The sequence below is a fragment of the Aspergillus chevalieri genome, chromosome 8 (assembly GCF_016861735.1).
Source record: "Aspergillus chevalieri M1 DNA, chromosome 8, nearly complete sequence".
In the NCBI taxonomy this organism is placed as follows: Eukaryota; Fungi; Ascomycota; class Eurotiomycetes; order Eurotiales; family Aspergillaceae; genus Aspergillus; species Aspergillus chevalieri.
Genome location: NC_057369.1, coordinates 2,390,415 through 2,410,538, shown reverse-complemented (window position 1 = coordinate 2,410,538; position 20,124 = coordinate 2,390,415). Strand labels below are relative to the sequence as shown.

Here is a 20,124-nt window from a genome sequence, read left to right as displayed (position 1 = left end):
TCGTCCAGAATTTTGAAGTGAACAGTTTGTCTCTGTCTGAGGTGATCTTCTGAGGCATTCCGTGGTTGGTGATGACATGCTTCAGGAATATCTGTGCCATATCTGCTGCGGTCATGGTTCCTTTGGCTGGCACCAAATGAATATATTTGGTCATTCGATCTGTGATGACTGTGATCGAGTCATATCCTTGTGATGTCGGTAACTGTGTGATGAAGTCGATGGTAACCCATTCCCATGGATGTGTTGGAGCATCCGGGGATTGCATTTTTCCGTAGGGTTGATGTCTTGCTGCCTTATCTCGAATGCAAGTTTCACAGTTCTTCACATATTCTTGAACAACTTTTCGCGTGTTTGGGAAGTAGTAGTTTCTCATGATTTGTTCAGCTGTTTTCTCTGTTCCCAAATGTCCGTGGAGTGGAGTGTCATGGTGCATGCTGATGATCTCATTTCTCATGCTTTTTGGCACATAGATGAGATTGTGCAAGTACACTAATCCATTGTTATCTGTGGTCAATTTGTCGTTTTCTGCTGAGTTTTCAATCATATCCTGGATCATTTTATCTTTTTGTGTTTCTTCGACAATTTTCTTTTCCAAAGGTTTGTTCGAGGTATGCATGGTTGCTGCTAACACCTGGTGGTTATAGCTGATGGTTCCGTCTTCGTTCGTTTTCAATATTGCTGGGTTGATCGTTCGGTCTTTGATCTCATAGTCCGGTCGTCGACTGAGTGCGTCTGCTTGTCCATTGTCATTTCCTTTGCAGTGGATGATCTTGAAGTCGTATTGCGATAGTACTTCAGCCCATCTGGCCTGTCTTCGGGTCAACTCTTTAGTTGTTGTGAAGAAGGTCAGGTTCTTGTGATCTGTTTTCACAAGTACAGTGTGTTGTGCTCCTTCCAAATAAACTCTCCAAGTCTTGAATGCTACCACTATGGCTAGCAGTTCCTTGTCATGGATGTCATAGTTCAATTCCGCTTGAACTAGTTTTCGTGAGTGGAATGCAACGGCTCGTGGTTTTCCATCTGGTCCTGGTTGAGTCATCCTCATACCAATGGCGTAATCTGATGCGTCGGTTTCAATTGTGGTTTCCTTTTCTGGGTCGAACTGCACAAGTGCTGGTGCAGATACAATTTTTTCTTTGGCTTGTTGAAACGCTTGTCGTTGTTCTGGTCCCCATTGAAACTCTTGTCCCTTTTTCAACAATTTGAACAGTGGTGTCATGAATTGTGAGTAGTCCTTCAAGAATCGTCGGTAGTAGTTCACAAGTCCTGTAAACTGTTGAACTTCCTTGGTGTTCTTCAGCTCTGGCCAATCCAAGATTGCTTGAACCTTGTTCTTATCCATCTGGATTCCCTCTGTAGTAATCCAGTGTCCTAAGAACTCGGTTTCCTGAACATGGAATTCGCACTTTTTCAACTTCAATCGTAGCTTTGCTTCCTCAAGTTTTTGCAGTACTTTCTTGACATGCTGCACATGTTCTTCGAAGGTGCTGGAGAAGACCAAGATGTCATCAAGGTAGACTATCACAAAGATGTCAAGATATACTCCAAGTACATCATAGATGAATCGTTGGAATGATGCTGGTGCGTTGGTAAGCCCAAATGGCATGACCAAATATTCATAATGTCCATATTTCGTTCTGATGGTCGTTTTCCATTCTTCTCCTCTGGCAATTCGTAGTCGATTGTAGGCGTCCACAAGGTCAAATTTTGTGAACCATTTTGCTCCTCTGATTCGGTCTTGCATTTCATCAACTCTTGGTAATGGATGTCGATCCTTGATGGTGATGGCGTTGAGTGGTCGATAATCTGCACATAGTCGTAGGCTTCCATCCTTTTTCGGTACAAATAGGACTCCGTGCCCTGCTGGTGATGTCGATGGTCTGATGAATCCTTTCGCCAATTGTTCTTCGATATATTCCCGTAGTATTTTCGATTCTCGTTCTGACATCGGGTAAATTTTCTTGCATGTCGGTGTCTTCCCTTCCATAAGGGGTATGCGATGATCGTGTGGTCCATGGTCTGGTAGTTCAGGTCGTTCAGGCTGCTTGAACAAGTGCTGAAACTCAATATACTCCTGTGGAATCTGTGGTTCCTGAGTCGTTGCTGCTAGCCCCTTATGGTCAATCCATTCCCATGAGCCTAGCTCTGAGTCTGATGGTACGTCATCAACTCTTTCTGAGCGATATTCCTCAATCGGCGCTGATCTCTTGGATATATCCTCGTCCATCAAGTATTCGCAATACTTCTGGGTCGTGTCCGGTGCCCATCCGGGTAAATTCATCAGCCAATGTCGTTCTGAGGCCCTGGTGGCTGCTAAAACAATATTCGTCGCTGTGTCATTCGTTTCTCTGTTATTCATTCTCAACCCACCTCTCGGTTGCTTCACGTATCTACCAGGTCTCCTGCCTGTAGATCGTGGTGAGGTCCCGGCCTCCCGTTGACTCGGTCCTTTCATTGTTCTTGGGCAATCGCAATTTGCAAAGTTCATTTGTCCAGTTTTCCAGTTGATTTCCGGGTTGTGATTCCTGAGCCATGGAATCCCCAACACTATATCGTATTGTCCCAGCGGTGTCACGTCGAAATTGATCCTTTCTTCATGTTCCGCTACAGCCATAGGGACAAATCCCGATTCGACTGTCAGGTGGCTTCCCAAATTCTCACCATTCAGTCCTGAGATAGGCTCTGGCTGCGCCTTCTCAATTCCTAAGATCCCCAATTGTCGCTGGAATCTAGGATCCATGTAATTTCCAGTAGCTCCTGAGTCAACCATCACTCTGGCTAGTTGATTGAGAACTGGTGTCATAAACTTCAAGTGGTATCCTCGCTGTGTCGCTGATAGGCTTGCTTGCCATCTTGGTTGCCGTAGACGTCGTGGACTTGGGTAGTAATCTTTGGGTTCGAAGTGAACTATGCAGTCATCTTCATAACATGCAGTCCAGTGCATACTTGAATGCTCTGGGTGCAATAGATATCCCCTGCATGCACAGTTCCAATCCCAACAAGGACAACTGTCATTGTATTTCCTAGGTCGTTCTGGGAAATAATGCGCCATTTTCTTTCGATCGTAATGTTCTCCACAGGCGTGACTATAACACACAATCCAAGGTAATTGGTTATGCTTTGGGTGCTCTCGATAGTGCACACAATCACACCAATCATACTTGCATGAGCTGTGGATGGGGCCTCGTAGTCGTTTGGTCGTGATATCCCGTAGGTATCCCCATAGTTCTCCGTTGTTCTGTCCACAGTAGGGGCACGTGTATGGATGTTGGTCGCATTTCCGTAGGTGTTCATCCCAAGTTTCGTTCGTTCGTTCCCAACATTTCAAGTTCTGATGTGGGCAGTAGGTGTTCAATTCATTGAATAGTTCCTTCAATCCCTTAGAGAGCCTCTTGGGGTTCTCCTGGAGTGAGATAACAACATCGTCAATGAAGTACGCGGCGACGTCGGTATTCGTTTCTTCGTCGGCTTTTCGTTGTTCCGTATATCGCTTGGACCATAGCTGTTGCTTCGAGATAGGGCTATACACACTGGACTTCGTGTATCCCTCATTATCTTCTGCCAGAATCTGTTCTTCATGTTCTTCATTTTCGGGAGTTGCGTTCTGAGGTGTCTCCGGTATCTCATGGAGTTCCTCCACGTTGGGATCGTGGCCATTCCACTGAGCACCGTACTCTTCGTCAAGGAAATCATTAACTGGCCAATCTTGGTTGGGCAGTTCGCCGAGTGATTTCTCCTGAACTGGCTCGTTGATGGCTTTTTCGGACCCATCCGTCCTTATATGGGCTTTGTCGCTGTCGCTGTCGGATCCCACCGTCCGTTCATTGGGCCAATATTCTTTTTCACTTGAACTCATGATCTCGTCGATTTCCTCTGTCGTGAGGGTCGTCTGTTCTTCCATCAACCTCCTCAATGGGCTCAGGTTGGGTACTACCATAGTTCTGGGTCTCCATGGTCCTCCATGCTCATCCGAAGCCTCTTGCATGTGCCATCCAGAATCATTCGTTGCTCTGAGTTCAGGGTTCACAATTCCTGTGGTGTCATACGCTCCTCTCTCCTGGGTAGCGTGCAGTTGCTTGTTATCATTTCGTTGTTGCTGAGGCCTAACGTTCTGTCGTTGCTTGCATGCCTTCGTCATGTGGCCCGGCTTTCCACATGTGAAGCAAAGTTTCTCTTTCCTTCTTCGTTCTCTTTCCTTGTCGGACACGAAGGGCCTATGCTGTGTGGCATCCAGCTCCATCGGTCGTGGTCCATAGGGATCTTCATACCCTTGGCTTCGTGGTTGAGCTGGTCGTTTATCGTTCGATCGATAGTGGCTCGTTCGTGGGTTTCCTCTAAAGGTGTTCCCATATCGTGACTCCTTCTGTCTGACTCTAAGGTCATACAGGGTGTTGTCAATCTTGACGGCTCGTTCAAAGAGTTCGTTCAATGAAGTCGGTCGTTCCATCCAAACCAGTTTCTCCTGAATCTCTGGTTTCAACATTTCCTCGAATTTCGCAATGTACATCGTCTCGTCCCAATTCAGATGGGTGATGATCTGCTGGAAATCAGATACCAACTTGGCTACTGATCCTGTCTGTTTGAGTCGCCATAGCTTTCGTTCAGCGTTCCGTGTGGCGTCAATATCTCCGAATGTTCCCTGGAGTCGTTTCTTGAATTCAGTGAAGCTGCTGAAAACCTCGGTGGTATTGTCGTTATGGTACTGTTCATCTTTCTCCTGGAAGTCACGCAAGGTAGGTTCAAACCAATCAAATGCTGGTCCAGTCAAGTAAGTTGCTGCAAGTAGGACTTTGTCGGATTCAAATATGAGCTTGCTCCGGTTCATGCGGACATACAAGTCCAATTGAGTGATGAAGGGTCGCAACTTGTATCGAGTACCATCAAAGGGTTCCGGTGGTCGAACTTTGATAGCTTTGGCTGACTGTCGTTCTTCCAAAGTAGTGATGCTTTCCTGCAGCTGGCTAACCATTCCAAAGAGTTCTTCATAAGTCGGAGTTCGTCCCTCAGATCCACGAGAGGATCTAGGAGTAGTGTTGCTGTTACTGTTGTTAGACATGGTTGCAGTTCGTGTTTTAAGTCAATATAGTCTCGAAACCTGACTCGTACTGACTGGCGATCAATGTGTCACAACCTGGCTTCTCTCGTATCGTACCTAGGGTTCTAGTTAGTTGTATTTCGAGACTGGACACTTACCCTAAGTGTCTCTCAAGTAATCGTATGCTCAATGCCCCTCCGGGTCCGGTTCGGTATGTCGTATGCGTTGATGGGTATGTCGCCCCCTCCAGGCTCCGTAAGATATTCAACAAGTAGAAACAGTAAAGGTAACGAATAGAGAAACAAGGCCAACCGAGTATATATACTGGGTTGTTGGTTAAGTGCGGACGAGTCAGAAACTAGAAGGTAACCAATGCTGTAAGACTTGAATTGATCGCGAAGAACTAAGCTAAGTACATGAATGAGCGTCCTTATATATCTTTCCCGGTATACTCCTGCGTCTACTCCTCCAGGAGTATATTTTGGGTCGATCCAATCATGCCGTGTCTTGATATATACTCTTTCGGCTACTCCCTTGGGGGTATATCTGGAGTAGATGATCACGTGACATGTCCATCGGATATCAGCTTGATCCCTGCTTTTCCTGCATTTCTTTCTTCCTTTCTTGTCCAATGATTCTGCCTTGTCTCCCCGCATTCTCACGTGAGATTGATGTGTTGGTGTCTGTAACAATCATCCATATCATCCATATCATCCATATCATCCATATCATCCATATCATCCATATCATCCATATCATCCATATCATCCATATCATCAATACCAAATACCTCCCTTCTCCCTCCCCCAACCGCTTTCCGCCATCAAAATCCTCCTCGCTCCACCTCGCCCCCATTCACCCATTGCCCACCGCTTGCCCCCTCCCACACACCGCCTGCCACCACTCCCCATACACCCTTTGCCCACCGCTTGCCCACCGCTTGCCCACCGCTTTCTTCACCGCTTTCTTCACCGCTTTCTTCACCGCTTGCCCACCCCTTCATTCATCCATTTGTTCACTGCTGCCTCACCCGTCGCCTCATCCATCACCCCGCCCCAATATATATCATCATCCCATTCCCACCCATCGCTATATTGTATGATATACATCTCTATCCAACCACTCTTGCATCCCAATTCTCTCCCTCAACCAACCCCGTCAATATATATCCCTGTCAACATCCATATCAATCTATATATCCATATCAATCTATATATCCATATCAATCTATATATCCATATCAATCTATATATCCATATCAATCTATATATCCATATCAATCTATATATCCATATCAATCTATATATCCATATCAAAATCTTAATCCTAACCTCCGTACACTGCTTCTGTAACCATCCGAATTCTCCTACCAATTCATTAACCACCTCCAACCCATGCTGCTGCCCCATGCTGCTGCCCCATGCTCTTCGCCCACAAATCCCACCACTCCACTATCGTCCTCGACATCCACCCCAAATCCATCCAATCCCTGCCGCCACACTTGCCCAACTGCTTCACTTCCATCCCCATCCACCATCCCCATCCACCATCCCCATCCACCATCCCCATCCACCATCCACCCATTGTGGCAATCGTCCAAATCATCCCCCTATGCTATGCACATCCCCTATGCTATGCACATCCACCTGCATCGCACCACCACACCATCACCACCACCTCCTCCTCCGCCAAATCACCCCCTGTCATGCCCATTCCCGCCTGCGCCAAATCCATCCTTCAACCGCTGGTCAAATGGCGGTTTGAATGGGCTCTCAAATGGTCTCTCAAATGGTCTCTCAAATGGATCTCAAACGGCCGGTCAAATGGGCTCTCAAATGGGTGGTCAAATGGCTGATGAAAATGTGTGCTTGAATACATGGTCAAATGGGTGATTGAACAGTTGGTCAAATGCATGGTCAAATGCATGATCAAATGCATGATCAAATGCATGATCAAATGCATGATCAAATGCATCATTGAATGCATGATCAAATGCATCATTGAATGCATGATCAAATGCATCATTGAATGCATGATCAAATGCATCATTGAATGGGTCAAATCGCTGATCAAATGGGTGACCAAATGCATGATGAAATGTCTGGTCAAATGTCTGGTCGAATGTCTGGTCGAATGTCTGGTCGAATGTCTGGTCGAATGTCTGGTCGAATGTCTGGTCGAATGTCTGGTCGAATGTCTGGTCGAATGTCTGGTTGAATGCATGGCCAAACATGTGGTTTGAACCGGTCAAACGGCTGATTGAATGGCTGATTGAATGGCTGAATGGGTCAAATGACTCATTGAACGGGCTCTCAAACGGGTGGTCGAATGGGTGATTGAATCGGGTCATTGAATGGGCCACACGGCTGATCGAATGCATGTTTGAACGGGTCAAATGCCGGATCAAATACACGGTCGAATGGGTGATTGAACCGGTCAAATGGGTGATTGAACGGGTGGTTGAACTGGTAATTGAATGCATGCTTGAATGGCTGATCCAATGGGTGGTTCAACGCGTTGTCAAATGGCCAATGAAACGGGTCATTGAATGCATGGTCAAAACAACTGATCAAAACGGATGATTGAATACATGGTTGAACGGGTGGTCGAATGGGTGATCAAACTGGTGATCGAACTGGTGATCGAACTGGTGATTGAATGGTTGGTTGAACGGTTGGTTGAACGGTTGGTTGAACGGTTGGTTGAACGGTTGGTTGAACGGTTGGTTGAACGGTTGGTTGAACGGTTGGTTGAACGGTTGGTTGAACGGTTGGTTGAACGGTTGGTTGAACGGTTGGTTGAACGGTTGGTTGAACGGTTGGTTGAACGGTTGGTTGAACGGTTGGTTGAACGGTTGGTTGAACGGGCTGTCAAATCGGTGGTCGAATGGGTGTATTAAAACAGCTGATTGAAACGGCTGATCGAATACATCGTGAAATGGGTAATCGAACCGGCTCTCAAATGGGTGGTCGAACGGCTTGTCAAATCGCTGATGAAAATGTGCAGTTGAATACCTGGTCAAATGGGTGATCATCGTTGGTTGAATCCATGGTTGAACGGGTCATTGAACCGGGTCATTGAACGGGCCAAACGGCTGATCAAATGCATGCTTGAATGCATGCTTGAACCGGTCAAATGCTGGATCAAATACATGGTTGAATGGGTGATTGAACCGGCTGATTGAACAGTTGGTTGAATGCATGGTTGAATGGCTGATCGAATGGGTGGTTCAATTGGTTGTCAAATGGCTGATTGAACAACTGATTGAACCAGCTGATTGAATACATGGTTGAACGGGTGGTCGAACGGGTGTATCGAAATGGCTGATTGAAATGGCCGATCGAAATGGCTGATCGAAATGGGTCATTGAATACATGGTCAAATGGGTAATCGAACGGGGTAATCGAACCGGTGGTCGAATGGGTAATCGAATGCATGCTTGAATGGCTGATTGAATGTATGGCTGAATGCATGGTTGAACGGGTCAAATCACTGATTGAATGGCTGATCAAACGGGTGGTTGAACAGTTGGTTGAACGGGCTGTCAAATTGGTGGTCGAATGGGTCTATTAAAAACAGCTGATTGAAATGGCTGATCGAAACTGGTAATCGAAACTGGTAATCGAAACTGGTAATCGAAACTGGTAATCGAAACTGGTAATCGAAACTGGTAATCGAAACTGGTAATCGAAACTGGTAATCGAAACTGGTAATCGAAACTGGTAATCGAAACTGGTAATCGAAACTGGTAATCGAAACTGGTAATCGAAACTGGTAATCGAAACTGGTAATCGAATACATGGTTAAATGGGTAATTGAACACGTTAAATGGCTGATTGAAAGCATTGTCAAATGGGTGATTGAACCAGTCGAATGGGTAATCAAACGGGTCGTTGAACGGGCTGTCAAACGGGTCGTTGAATGGGTGTATCGAAACGCCTGATATTGAATGGCTGATTGAATGGCTGATTGAATGGCTGATTGAATGGCTGATTGAATGGCTGATTGAATGGCTGATTGAATGGCTGATTGAATGGCTGATTGAATGGCTGATTGAATGGCTAATTGAATGGCTGATTGAATGGCTGATTGAATGGCTGATTGAATACATGGTCGAAACCGGTGATCGAATACATGGTTAAATGGGTAATCGAACCCGTTAAATGGCTGATTGAATGCATGGTTGAATGGGTGATCAAATACATGGTTAAATGGGTAATCGAACCCGTTAAATGGCTGATTGAATGCATGGTTGAATGGCTGATTGAATGCATGGTTGAATGGGTAATCAAACTGGTGATCAAACGGGTGATTGAACAGTTGGTTGAACGGGCTGTCAAATGGGTGGTTGAATGCGTGTATTGAAACGCCTGATATCGAATGGCTGATCGAATGGCTGATCAAATGGCTGATCAAATGGCTGATCAAATGGCTGATCAAATGGCTGATCGAAATGGGTAATTGAATACATGGTTGAAACCAGTGATCGAATACATGGTTCAATGGGTAATTGAACGGGTCGTCCAACCGGTGGTCCAACCGGTCCATGTCATGCTGCCATGTCCACTGCCTGCCCACACTGCATACATTGCTGCACTCACACCCACTGCCACCCAATGCCATGCTCCCATACACCACCTGTCATACACATCATTCACCACCCTGGCCCATTCACAATCACACATCATCCATCATCATCCATCATCATCCATCATTCATAATCTTCATCATTCATCATTCACTACCACCAGTCTGCATGTGCCCTCAACGGCCAATGCACTTGTCCATGTCCATCCCATGTCCATGAAACCCTCGGCCTTCATCCACTGCCATACTCAAATATCTACCCTCAACGCCTTCCCATCCATGCTATATATCTCCGCTGCCGGGCTACATACATACATACATACATATATATATATATATACACATACATATCAATATACATATCAATATACATCTCTATATACATCGCTATATACATTACTATATACATCACTGTATACATCTTGACATACAACTCTATATACATCTCTATACATCGCTATGGTCCTGGCCAATCCTCCATCTCTCTGCCTCCCAACTCCAACCCCAACTCAACCTCCTGACTCACCCGCCGCAGCCAACAAAACTCCTCAAACAACTGGCTATGGCCCGCCCGGCTGCGCTGCCCCAGCCACCCAATCACCGCCCCAATGTCCGCGCCGTCGACCTGCAATCCCACCAGTCGCCGCTGCCATGCCTCCCGAATGCCCACCCCCCATGGCCCATGCAGCATCATCGCCACCATGGGGATCAAAACCCCCCGGTACTGACACTGGCCTCCTGGCTCCCACCCGGCGCATATCGTCTGCGGCATCCCACATGAAAAACACCCGCTGAATCGGCTGTACTGGATCCGCCGGCGAACCTGCAGCATCCACTGCTTGGCTGCCTGGCTGCGTGCATGCCGGCATGAATATAAATCGTGCTGGTCATCTGCCTGGGCCATGGCGCAGATATAACATCGATCCCGCCACTGCTGAGCCTCCTGCTCCCCAAACTCCTCATCCAGCCATGCCTGGGACTGTTGCCGGCGGAATTGAATGTCGGCCGCGGCCCACTGGCGCTGGTGCTGGCCGTGGCTCGGGCTATGGCTCGGGCTATGGCTATGGCTCGGGCTATGGCTATGGCTCCAGCGTGGGCAATAGCTCCGGCGTGGGCTATGGCTCCGGCTTCGGCTTGGCCTGCATGAGCCCGCTGCTCTGCTGGAATCATACTCCATTCCGCGCCTGAGCCCCCGACCATTGGAACGCCTCGTGGCACTGCGCGCCCGCCAGTCTGGGTCATCTGCCAGCCCTAACACTGGCCGAACCGCCTGCCCTGGGCCATGGTGCAAGCCCACACACCCGGCCTCATGCCCAGCCTCATGCCCGGCCTCATGCCCGGCCTCATCACCACCCACGTCCCCTACATGCCACTGCACATTACACCCATCACATGCCTGCTCGTCCCCGTCATCCCCGCAATGCTGCCGCCGGTATCCATTCACCGTCCCATCCAGATAATCGTCCAGTACCACCCGCCGGCACCCCCGACCTGCCACCACCCCCATGTATTGCTGCACCAGCTCCCCCTCCACCTCCGGTGTGCCCAGCTGCCGCTCATCCTCCGCCCACCCCGCCGGCTGGATAATGATCGCCTGGCTGGCCTTCCCATCCCGCCCGGCTCGCCCACTTTCCTGTGCATAATCCAATAACGTCCGGGGCGTCCCAAGATGAATGATCACTCGGATATTTGGAATATCAACCCCCATGCCCAATGCACTGGTCGCGCAAAGCACTGTGGAATCCCCTCCCATGAACCGCCCCAAAATCCCACCCCGGTCCACCTGCCCACTGAAATACGCCTCACATCCCAATACCGCCGCCATCGCCTGCACCTGGTGGACCCGGTTGGCATATATCACCATCTTCCCCCCCCGGGCCCGGGCCCACTGGAGCTGCGCCTGCAGGAACTGAATAATCCGGGCATCCTGCTCCCATCCATATCCATGTGGTGCAGTGTGTGGAATCGGTGGCCGCCACACCCCATATGCCACATTGCCGCGGCTCGTGCGGGCCCGATATATATCGATCTGATCCTGTGGGTGGTGAATGCGCTGGCTGAACTCCGGTTCCATCTCGGGGGGCAATGTGGCCGTTAAAAACACCATCTGTGTACGGGCCCGAACGAGCTTCCCAAGCTGTGCCATGGCGGACCGGAAGTTCTTCTGCTGGTTCATAATGATGTGGCATTCATCAATCACCACCCGGTCCAGCCGCTGCATCACCACCAACCGGTTGATGAATGAATGGAAATCGGGGGTGACAGCCGATTCCGGTGTGACCAGCACAATGGCTGCTTCATCACATGGCTGCTGCCGGTCCCATGCCATACATGGGATGCCTAGCCGCCGGCCCCGCTGCTGCATATCCTGCCGCAGCGAGATCAATGGCACCACCACAATGGTGGTGCCCCCGGGGACGGCCCACGCGGGCAACATGAATAACATGCTTTTCCCACCGCCGGTGGGCATGACTGCCACCACGGGGCTCTTGCCCTGCTGGATCGCCGCCATGGCGGGTGCCTGGATGCCCTGGAACTGCATGCCGGCCTGACCGGTCATCTGCTGCAGCGCAGCGGCCATGTCCATGGTCTGCAGCTGGTGGCGCCGCTCCATGTGGTGCTCCTCAGCCTCCACCTGCCATGGGGCCCGCTTGCGTTTCCCGAGCACGGGGCGAGCCCTAACCCGTTCCTGACTGGGATCATTCACCAAGCAAGCCCTAACCTGTTCCTGACCGGGATGGTGAATTGGACAGCTACCTTCATCCACCAAGCGAGCCCTAACCTGTTCCTGACCGGGATGGTGAATTGGACAGCTACCTTCATCCACCAAGCGAGCCCTAACCCGTTCCTGACCGGGATCATCCACCAAGCGAGCCCTAACCCGTTCCTGACCGGGATCATCCACCAAGCAAGCCCTAACCCGTTCCTGACCGGGATGGTGAATTGGACAGCTACCTTCATCCACCAAGCGAGCCCTAACCGCTTGCTGACTTGGATCATTCACCAAGCGAGCCCTAACCCGTTCCTGACCGGGATCATTCACCAAGCAAGCCCTAACCCGTTCCTGACTGGGATCATCCACCAAGCAAGCCCTAACCTGTTCCTGACCGGGACAGCGGCTTGGACAGCTGCCTTCATCCACCAAGCCAGCCCGAAGCCCACCGGCATCAATGTCGGCATGGACATCTCCTGGAACCCCCGTGCCGCAGCCGAACCCCAGAAACTGGTGCCAATCCACACTGGACTGCCGGAACATCGCCCGCCGGTGGCTTGTTGTGCCCGCCTGCTCCATCAGCTGCCGCCCATATACCATCCCCGCCACGTGCGATGAATGGCCCGCCTGTAAATCCGTCATATGCGCCATCCACTGGTCCGCATCCATGCCGTCCTCACAGTCAGCATCCAATGCCGCTGCCTGCTCCGTTTCATCCTGGCGGTCACTGGTGAATGTGCTGGATGCCCGCAGGAACCGCCGGCTGATGCCAATGGCAATGTCCCGGTACGCCGGAATATTCAATGCCTGGCCGAGCCGGGCCTGGGTCTCCCGCTTCAACACCTCCCGGAATCGCTCGGGGGTCCATGGCCGCTGCATGCCCGGGTCGGGGCCCCATAAATATGGGCTGGGGGCTGCCATGCCGGTGTGCCGTTCGACGTGCCAATCAATGTGCCATTCAGTGTGCCGTTCGCCGTGCCATTCAGTGTGCCAATCGTTGTGCCATTCGACATGGCATTTGATGTGCCGGCCTGTGTGCCAATCGGTGTGCCATTCACTGTGCCATTCACTGTGCCAGCTCGTGTGCCAATCGGTATGCTGTTTGTTGTGCCGTTCAATGTGCTGTTCGATGTGCCATTCGCTGTGCCGTTTGATGTGCCGTTCGATGTGCCGTTCGACATGCCATTCACTGTACCATTCACCATGCCATTCACCGTGCCGGCTCGTGTGCCATTCAATGTGCCGGCTTGTGTGCCAATCAGTGTGCCATTCAGTATGCCGTTCACCGTGCCATTCAGTGTGCCATTGACCGTGCCGGCTCGTGTGCCATTCCATGTGCCATTCAATGTGCTGTTTGATGTGCCATTCGCCGTGCCATTTGGTGTGCCGTTCGATGTGCTGTTTGATGTGCCGTTCAGTCTACCATTCAACATGCCATTCACCGTACCATTTGGTGTGCCATTCCATGTGCCGTTCAATGTGCTGTTCGATGTGCCATTCACTGTGCCAGCTCGTGTGCCATTCGATGTGCCATTCGACATGGCATTTGATGTGCCGGCCTGTGTGCCAATCGGTGTGCCATTCACTGTGCCATTCACTGTGCCAGCTCGTGTGCCAATCGGTATGCTGTTTGTTGTGCCATTCAGTGTGCCGTTTGATATGCCATTCGCTGTGCCGTTTGATGTGCCGTTCGATGTGCCGTTCGACATGCCATTCACTGTACCATTCACCATGCCATTCACCGTGCCGGCTTGTGTGCCATTCAATGTGCCGTTCGATGTGCCATTCGACATACCATTCGATGTGCCATTCGACATACCATTCAATGTGCCATTCACCGTGCCATGCGCAGTGCCGGCCTGCCACGCTGTCAACTGGTCAATGAATGGCATCGCCAGCCACATATACCACACCACCAACTCCCCGACCGCCCGTGGCACATACCGGTGGATCAGCTTGCTGTCGTTGCTCGCATGGAAGCCCTTGTGGTATGCAGTCACCAGTGTCACCATCCCATCCTCAATGAACACATTGCGGAATTGGTTGTTCGGCGTGTTGACATACTGCACACTGAGCAGCTCGGGGGCCCGTGCCGGCTGCCCCGCCGTCATATGGATGGCCACGGCCAGTTTCTCCTTGAACCGGGCCACCCGGGCCAGATACTGTGCCACCAATGGGCCGTGGATCGCCCCCCGGCGCATGAATTGCTGCTGCACGGGGCGCTCTGTGCGCAGCCGCTGGATCATCCACCACCGGCCATCCACGGGCCACCGGGTCCGGCGATCATGCAAAAGTTCCAGCCCGGGTGCCCCTGGGTGGGATCATCATACAAGCCCTGCCACGGGATGGCGGGCAGCGGCATGGTGCTTGGGGTGTGGGCGCTGCTGGAACCATCGGCAATACATAATAGTTCACACAGCAGCTCCCGTGTGGCCCCAACCAGCCTGTGGATGAACCCACGGAATTCACCCATCGTGAAATGCAGATCCTTGTACAACAGCTCATCGGCTCCCATCCACGCCACATGGCCCGGCGCCGTGCTATTGTAATGGATCTTCAACCCATATGTGCGCCAGTCGAGCAATGTCTGCATGGGCCCATGGGTGCCACGGATCATGAAGCGGCTGACCATCTGCTGCACATGGTCATGAAATGACGGGCGATCGTGCACCGTGGTGGGGGTGGAGCGTGTGGGACTGGCACTATCACAGCCCTCATCGATATCGGCCAGTTGGGCATCTGCACTGGCCAACGGCCATGCTATTGGGCTAGCCGGTGTGCCATTTGGAGTGCCATTCGGAGTGCCATTCGGAGTGCCATTCACCATGCCATTCACTGTGCCATTCGGAGTGCCATTCACTGTGCCATTCACTGTGCCATTCACTGTGCCATTCACTGTGCCATTCACTGTGCCATTCACTGTGCCATTCACTGTGCCATTCACTGTGCCATTCACTGTGCCATTCACTGTGCCATTCGCCGTGCTAGCCTGTGCCTGCCACATCTGAATAATGTCCCCCACATGGGGATCCAACCACAGTGCCTTCTGCACCACCATGAACCGCGCAAGCTTGATCATTGTCACGAGCTCGGAATAGTAGATAATAATGAACTGAATTCCTATCTAGACTATTGTAGCCATCGACGAGAATATCGAATCTGAAGAGGAAAAGAAAAGAAAGAAGAGTCTATTTACACAAAGAAGTCTTATATATGGTTGTGTGTGGCCTCGCTAAGCAGCTGTTTGTCTCGATTGCTTTCATGGCATTGTTTGCCATGCTGACAATGAATGTTCATGAAAGCACTGAGCTGAGCCGTCACATAACCCCCTTCTTAGGCGGAGTCTGTCCTCAGACTCTATGTGGGCATGTTATCATCAGGGTGGTCCTCAATCTCATCAACTCCTTCCTCCCAGGCCTTGAGCCATTCCTGTAGTCGACGAGGTGGTCCTGGCCGATCTGGGTACCGTTGGTGGTAGTCACGTACGCGATGTGGAGAACCTTTGAAATTGGTTGCTGGGTACCATGTCCGATCCTCATCAAATCCTATCCATTTCACCTGATACTGCAACTGACGTCGAGATATGCGTGAAGCAAGCACTTCCTCCACCTCCCACTCCTGCTCATCAGCCACCACAATCGGTTCTGGAGGCTCAGTCACCTGTCCAGGCAAGGGATCATTCGCCGCCCGTCGTAGCTTGTCTGGCGAAAAAACAGGGTGTATCTTCATCGAGTCAGGGAGCTCTAACCGGTAGGAGTTACCCACCTGTTCAAGTATCGGGAAGGGTCCAGCCATCTGGCTGTCAAGCTTCTTGTTCGGTCGGTCTGTTTGATATTGACGAAGGGAGAGCCACACCTTATCACCCACATCAAAATCGACAGGGCGACGTCGACGGTCTGCTTTCTTCTTCTGTCGATCCTGGGCTTGCTTAATCTGATTGCCCACTGCTGTCCATGTCTCCTCCATTCTTTTGACAGCTTCCTGCGCCCGTCGTCGGCTAACCTTCTCATCCCGGGGGAGGTCTTCTCCAACTGGGGTCCAGTCAAATGAAGTTCGAGGCTCATATCCACAGTCAATGAGGAATGGAGAGGCATCTGTTGATTCTGAAGGCAGTGTAGCTGCAGCAAAGTCAATCAAGGGTAATAACTCAGACCAATTGTCTTGATGGCGGTTGATGAAGGGTCTGAGACGGTTAACAATATGCTGATTCACAATCTCAGTTTGCCCATCAGTTTGGGCATGATACGCTGTGGAAAGCTTCAGCTTCACTCCAAGAATCCGACAGAACTCATTCCAGAACGCCGATACAAATTGGGGTCCACGGTCAGATACAATAGTCAATGGGGGTCCTCTATGGCGATAAATATGCTCAATGAACATTCGTGCAACATCTTCAGAAGTGGCAGTCTTCTTGCAAGGAATGCTTATAGGTCTCTTGCTAAATCGATCCACAATCACTAGTGCGGCATCAAATCCTCTCTTGTCAGCTGGGAAGGAGCGAAAATCCATAGATATGTGCTGCCAGGGCCGCTCTGCAATGGGTAAGGGTTGGAGCAGTCCAGGGGCACGATCACGTGGGTTCTCAGCTCTCCGGCATTTTGAGCAATTCCGTACATATCTCTCCACATCTTGTCTCCAAGTTGGCCAGTAGTACCGTGTTCTGATGAGCTGTTGGGTTTTTGTTCTCCCTGGATGTGCAGTTGATACCTGTGCATGCACTTCATCAAGTAGCCGGGTGCGGAGTTCAGGGTCATCATCAGGAACAAACAATCGATTTCCCTTCAATAGTAGTCCATCTTGCAGATTCCAATCATTCCTTCCCGTCCGAGCTTCCTCACGATGTTCCTCTGCTGTGGTAGAGTTCCGGTTTGCACTGAGTACTCGGTCTACAACTTGTAGGGTGGGCTCTAGCACGTTGATAGTGTGGACTTCAGCACATTCATTGATCTGGTTAGTTTCCATTGGCTGTTCAACAGATTCTGGTTTCAATAAAATCTGTTGGCGATAATCATCCTTTCTCTGCACTTCTGTACTGGGTCGGCTTAGGGCATCAGCCAGAGTATTCTCTCGGCCAGGGCGGTAACAGATTAGGAAGTAAAACTGGGAAAGGAACTCAGCCCACCGGGCTTGTCGGGCGTTCAACTTCTTAGTAGTCATGAAGTATTCCAGAGCGCGATGGTCAGTATATATGTTGAAACGCTCTCGGAGTTGCAGTCCTTCTAGCTCAGTTCGCCACTCCTGCAGTGCACGGATGATGGCTAGCATCTCCTTGTCATGGATCTCATAGTTGCGCTCAGCATCAGACATGCTCTTAGAGTAGTAAGCCACCGGGTGCCAGAGATCTCCATGCTTCTGGGAGAGCACTCCAGCTACTACCCCATCTGATGCATCAGTTTCCAACTTCGTCTCTAGTTCAGGATGATAGTGTCGCAGTATTGGGGCATCTGTTAAGCGTCTCTTCAGCTCCTCAAAGGCCTCCTGATGCTGTCCAATCCAGGTGAAAGGCACATCCTTTCTTGTTAGGTGATTCAGTGGCTTTGCAACACGGCTATAGTCCTTGATGAATCTTCGGTAAAAGTTGCAGAACCCAAGGAACGATTGCACACCTCGAATAGTGGTTGGCACAGCCCAATTGCGGATCACTGCAGTCTTCTCTGGATCTGCTTCAATGCCATCTGTTGTCAGGATGAACCCCAGATACTTCGTCCGAGTAACATGAAACTCGCATTTCTTAATGCTGGCCTGGAGCCCTGCAGCACGCAGTCGTTCAAGAACTTTCTTGACATGAAGTTCATGTTCCACAACATCCTTTGAATAGATGAGTAGGTCATCCACAAATGCAGTGACAAACTCATCCAAATAGTCCATGAGAGTATCATTGATAAAGCGCTGGAACGCTGCCGGTCCATTGGTGAGTCCAAAGGGAACCACATGGTATTTGTACGTTCCATATCGTGTTCTGAAGGTGGTCAGGTCCTCTGACTTTGGGTCAAGTCGAATTCGGTGAAATCCTTGTCGTATATCCAGTTTTGTGAAAATCTTTGCACCACTGATCCTCTCCATCAGTTCATTCACCAGTGGAATGGGATATCGATCCTTTCGGGTAATAGCATTCAACTTCCTGTAGTCAACACAGAATCGCAGTCCGCCTCCTGGCTTCCGTGCCATCAAGATGGGAGATGAAAAGGGTGCGGCACTGGGTCCAATGAATCCCTTATGGAGGTTATCCACAATGTAGTCCCGTGCGGCTTCCAATTCCTCTGCAGTTTGCTTGTACAAAGGGCTATAACCCACTTCTCTTTCTGCAGTCTTCCCATCTTCAAGTTCAATTTGGTAATCGTTTGCCCGTCGAAGAGGCAGTTCATCAGAAGCTGCTTTGGAGAAAACATCTGCATATTCCTGATATTGCTTGGGTAGTAGTTGTTGTACTAGTTCTTCCTCATAGTGATCTTCTTTCTGGCGGTCCTCCTCGCGTTTCTCTTCAATGATGCGGTCAATTTCAGACAGGCTAGCAATGAAGACCTCAGTGTCCTTCTTCTTCAGGTGTCGTTGGAATGGTGCTGCTCCAATTGCTGCAATATCAATTTGGGCTACTTGGTGAGATGTTGTCTCCCTTTGTAATTTCTGGTTGGCCATGACTGGTCTAGAGAGGTCCTCTGATTCCATTGATTGGTCAGTCAGGAGTGACTGGCCCCTGAGAGCACGTGACATCTTAGCCATATTCATTCGCCGGTCTGATTCCTCTTTCTGGGGAACTCGATATCGCTCTCTTTGTTCCTTCTTCTCAATTTGTCGATCACGTCGCTCCATATCAGCTTGGTGGATGGGATCAGGCTTGGAATGTTGAAGAATCTGCTTTGGAGCCACCAAGTACTGTTTGCACTGGATTTCATCCAAGAGGCTTCGCTGCTCTGGCCATACCAGCTTCCGGTGTTTGACGTTCAACCACACATCCTGACTGTCGAACCACTTACGTCCAACAATCACATCATGCTGTCCCAAATTAGCAATCAGAAAAGGTTGGTTCAAGAACCGCCGCCCATCAATAAGCAAGTGACAAATAATGGCATGGGTAATTGTTGAGCCAGTTCCTCCATCATAACCCTTTGTTCCTATGGGTGTATCAAGTCGTCGTGTTGGGACTCCAAAGAACTTTGCTAATCCAACTGCTCGTTGGGTGTCCATAAAGAGATAACCATTTGCTCCAGTGTCAGCCAGGGTCGTCAGAGGGATACTGATTCCATTGTAAGCTATCTGACTATTCACATTGAATCCCTGTCCCCCAATCAGTTGACTGAGATCTAACTCGCCTAGGTTGACACCATCTAGGCCCAGGTTGGAGACTTGCTCCTGGGCTAGACTTTTCCCGCATCATCATTTATCTCATTCACAGGTGCTTTCTGCTCGAGTTCCTTTAGTTCAGAGGTTGAAGTCTTGGTAGGACAGTCACGAGCGAGATGTCCATGTTCCTGACAATGGAAGCATCGGCCTTCCTTCATCAATCGGTCACGTTCAGCGTTACTTGTATGTGGGGTGGTGCTCCAGGATGGGGTTGGTTCTTTCTTGAAGGTGGTCCCAGCTCGATTAGTTCCCTTGCTCATATCCTTGTTGAGGGTGAATGTCCGCTTCCTCTGAGCCTGGTGGCCGATAACCTCAAGGAAACTGGCAGTCTGGGAGACTGCGCTGGAGAACTCCTGGAAGGTGTTATCCTTGATGCGGTCAGCGATACACAACTCTTGTAGCCTGGTTGTCAACTTGGTGTACAGTTCATCCTTCCAGTCCTTTTCTG

At 50.1% G+C, this 20,124-nt stretch overlaps 3 protein-coding genes across 3 annotated transcripts; all 3 read right to left on the bottom strand.

The window, feature by feature from the left end:
• Positions 1–10,079: 10,079 nt before the first annotated feature.
• Positions 10,080–13,004, bottom strand: ACHE_80832S (uncharacterized protein; the record flags this gene model as incomplete). The annotated part of the gene is made up of 1 exon (XM_043284246.1): positions 10,080–13,004. The coding sequence occupies one exon, from the start codon at positions 13,002–13,004 to the stop codon at positions 10,080–10,082; it is 2,925 nt and encodes a 974-aa protein (XP_043141445.1).
• Positions 13,005–13,171: 167 nt separating this feature from the next.
• On the bottom strand, positions 13,172–14,536 carry ACHE_80831S (uncharacterized protein; the record flags this gene model as incomplete). The annotated part of the gene is made up of 1 exon (XM_043284245.1): positions 13,172–14,536. The coding sequence occupies one exon, from the start codon at positions 14,534–14,536 to the stop codon at positions 13,172–13,174; it is 1,365 nt and encodes a 454-aa protein (XP_043141444.1).
• Positions 14,537–14,577: 41 nt separating this feature from the next.
• On the bottom strand, positions 14,578–15,414 carry ACHE_80830S (uncharacterized protein; the record flags this gene model as incomplete). Its single annotated transcript, XM_043284244.1, has 1 exon — positions 14,578–15,414. One exon carries the CDS (start codon positions 15,412–15,414, stop codon positions 14,578–14,580), a length of 837 nt encoding a protein of 278 aa, XP_043141443.1.
• Between the last annotated feature and the right edge of the window lie 4,710 nt (positions 15,415–20,124).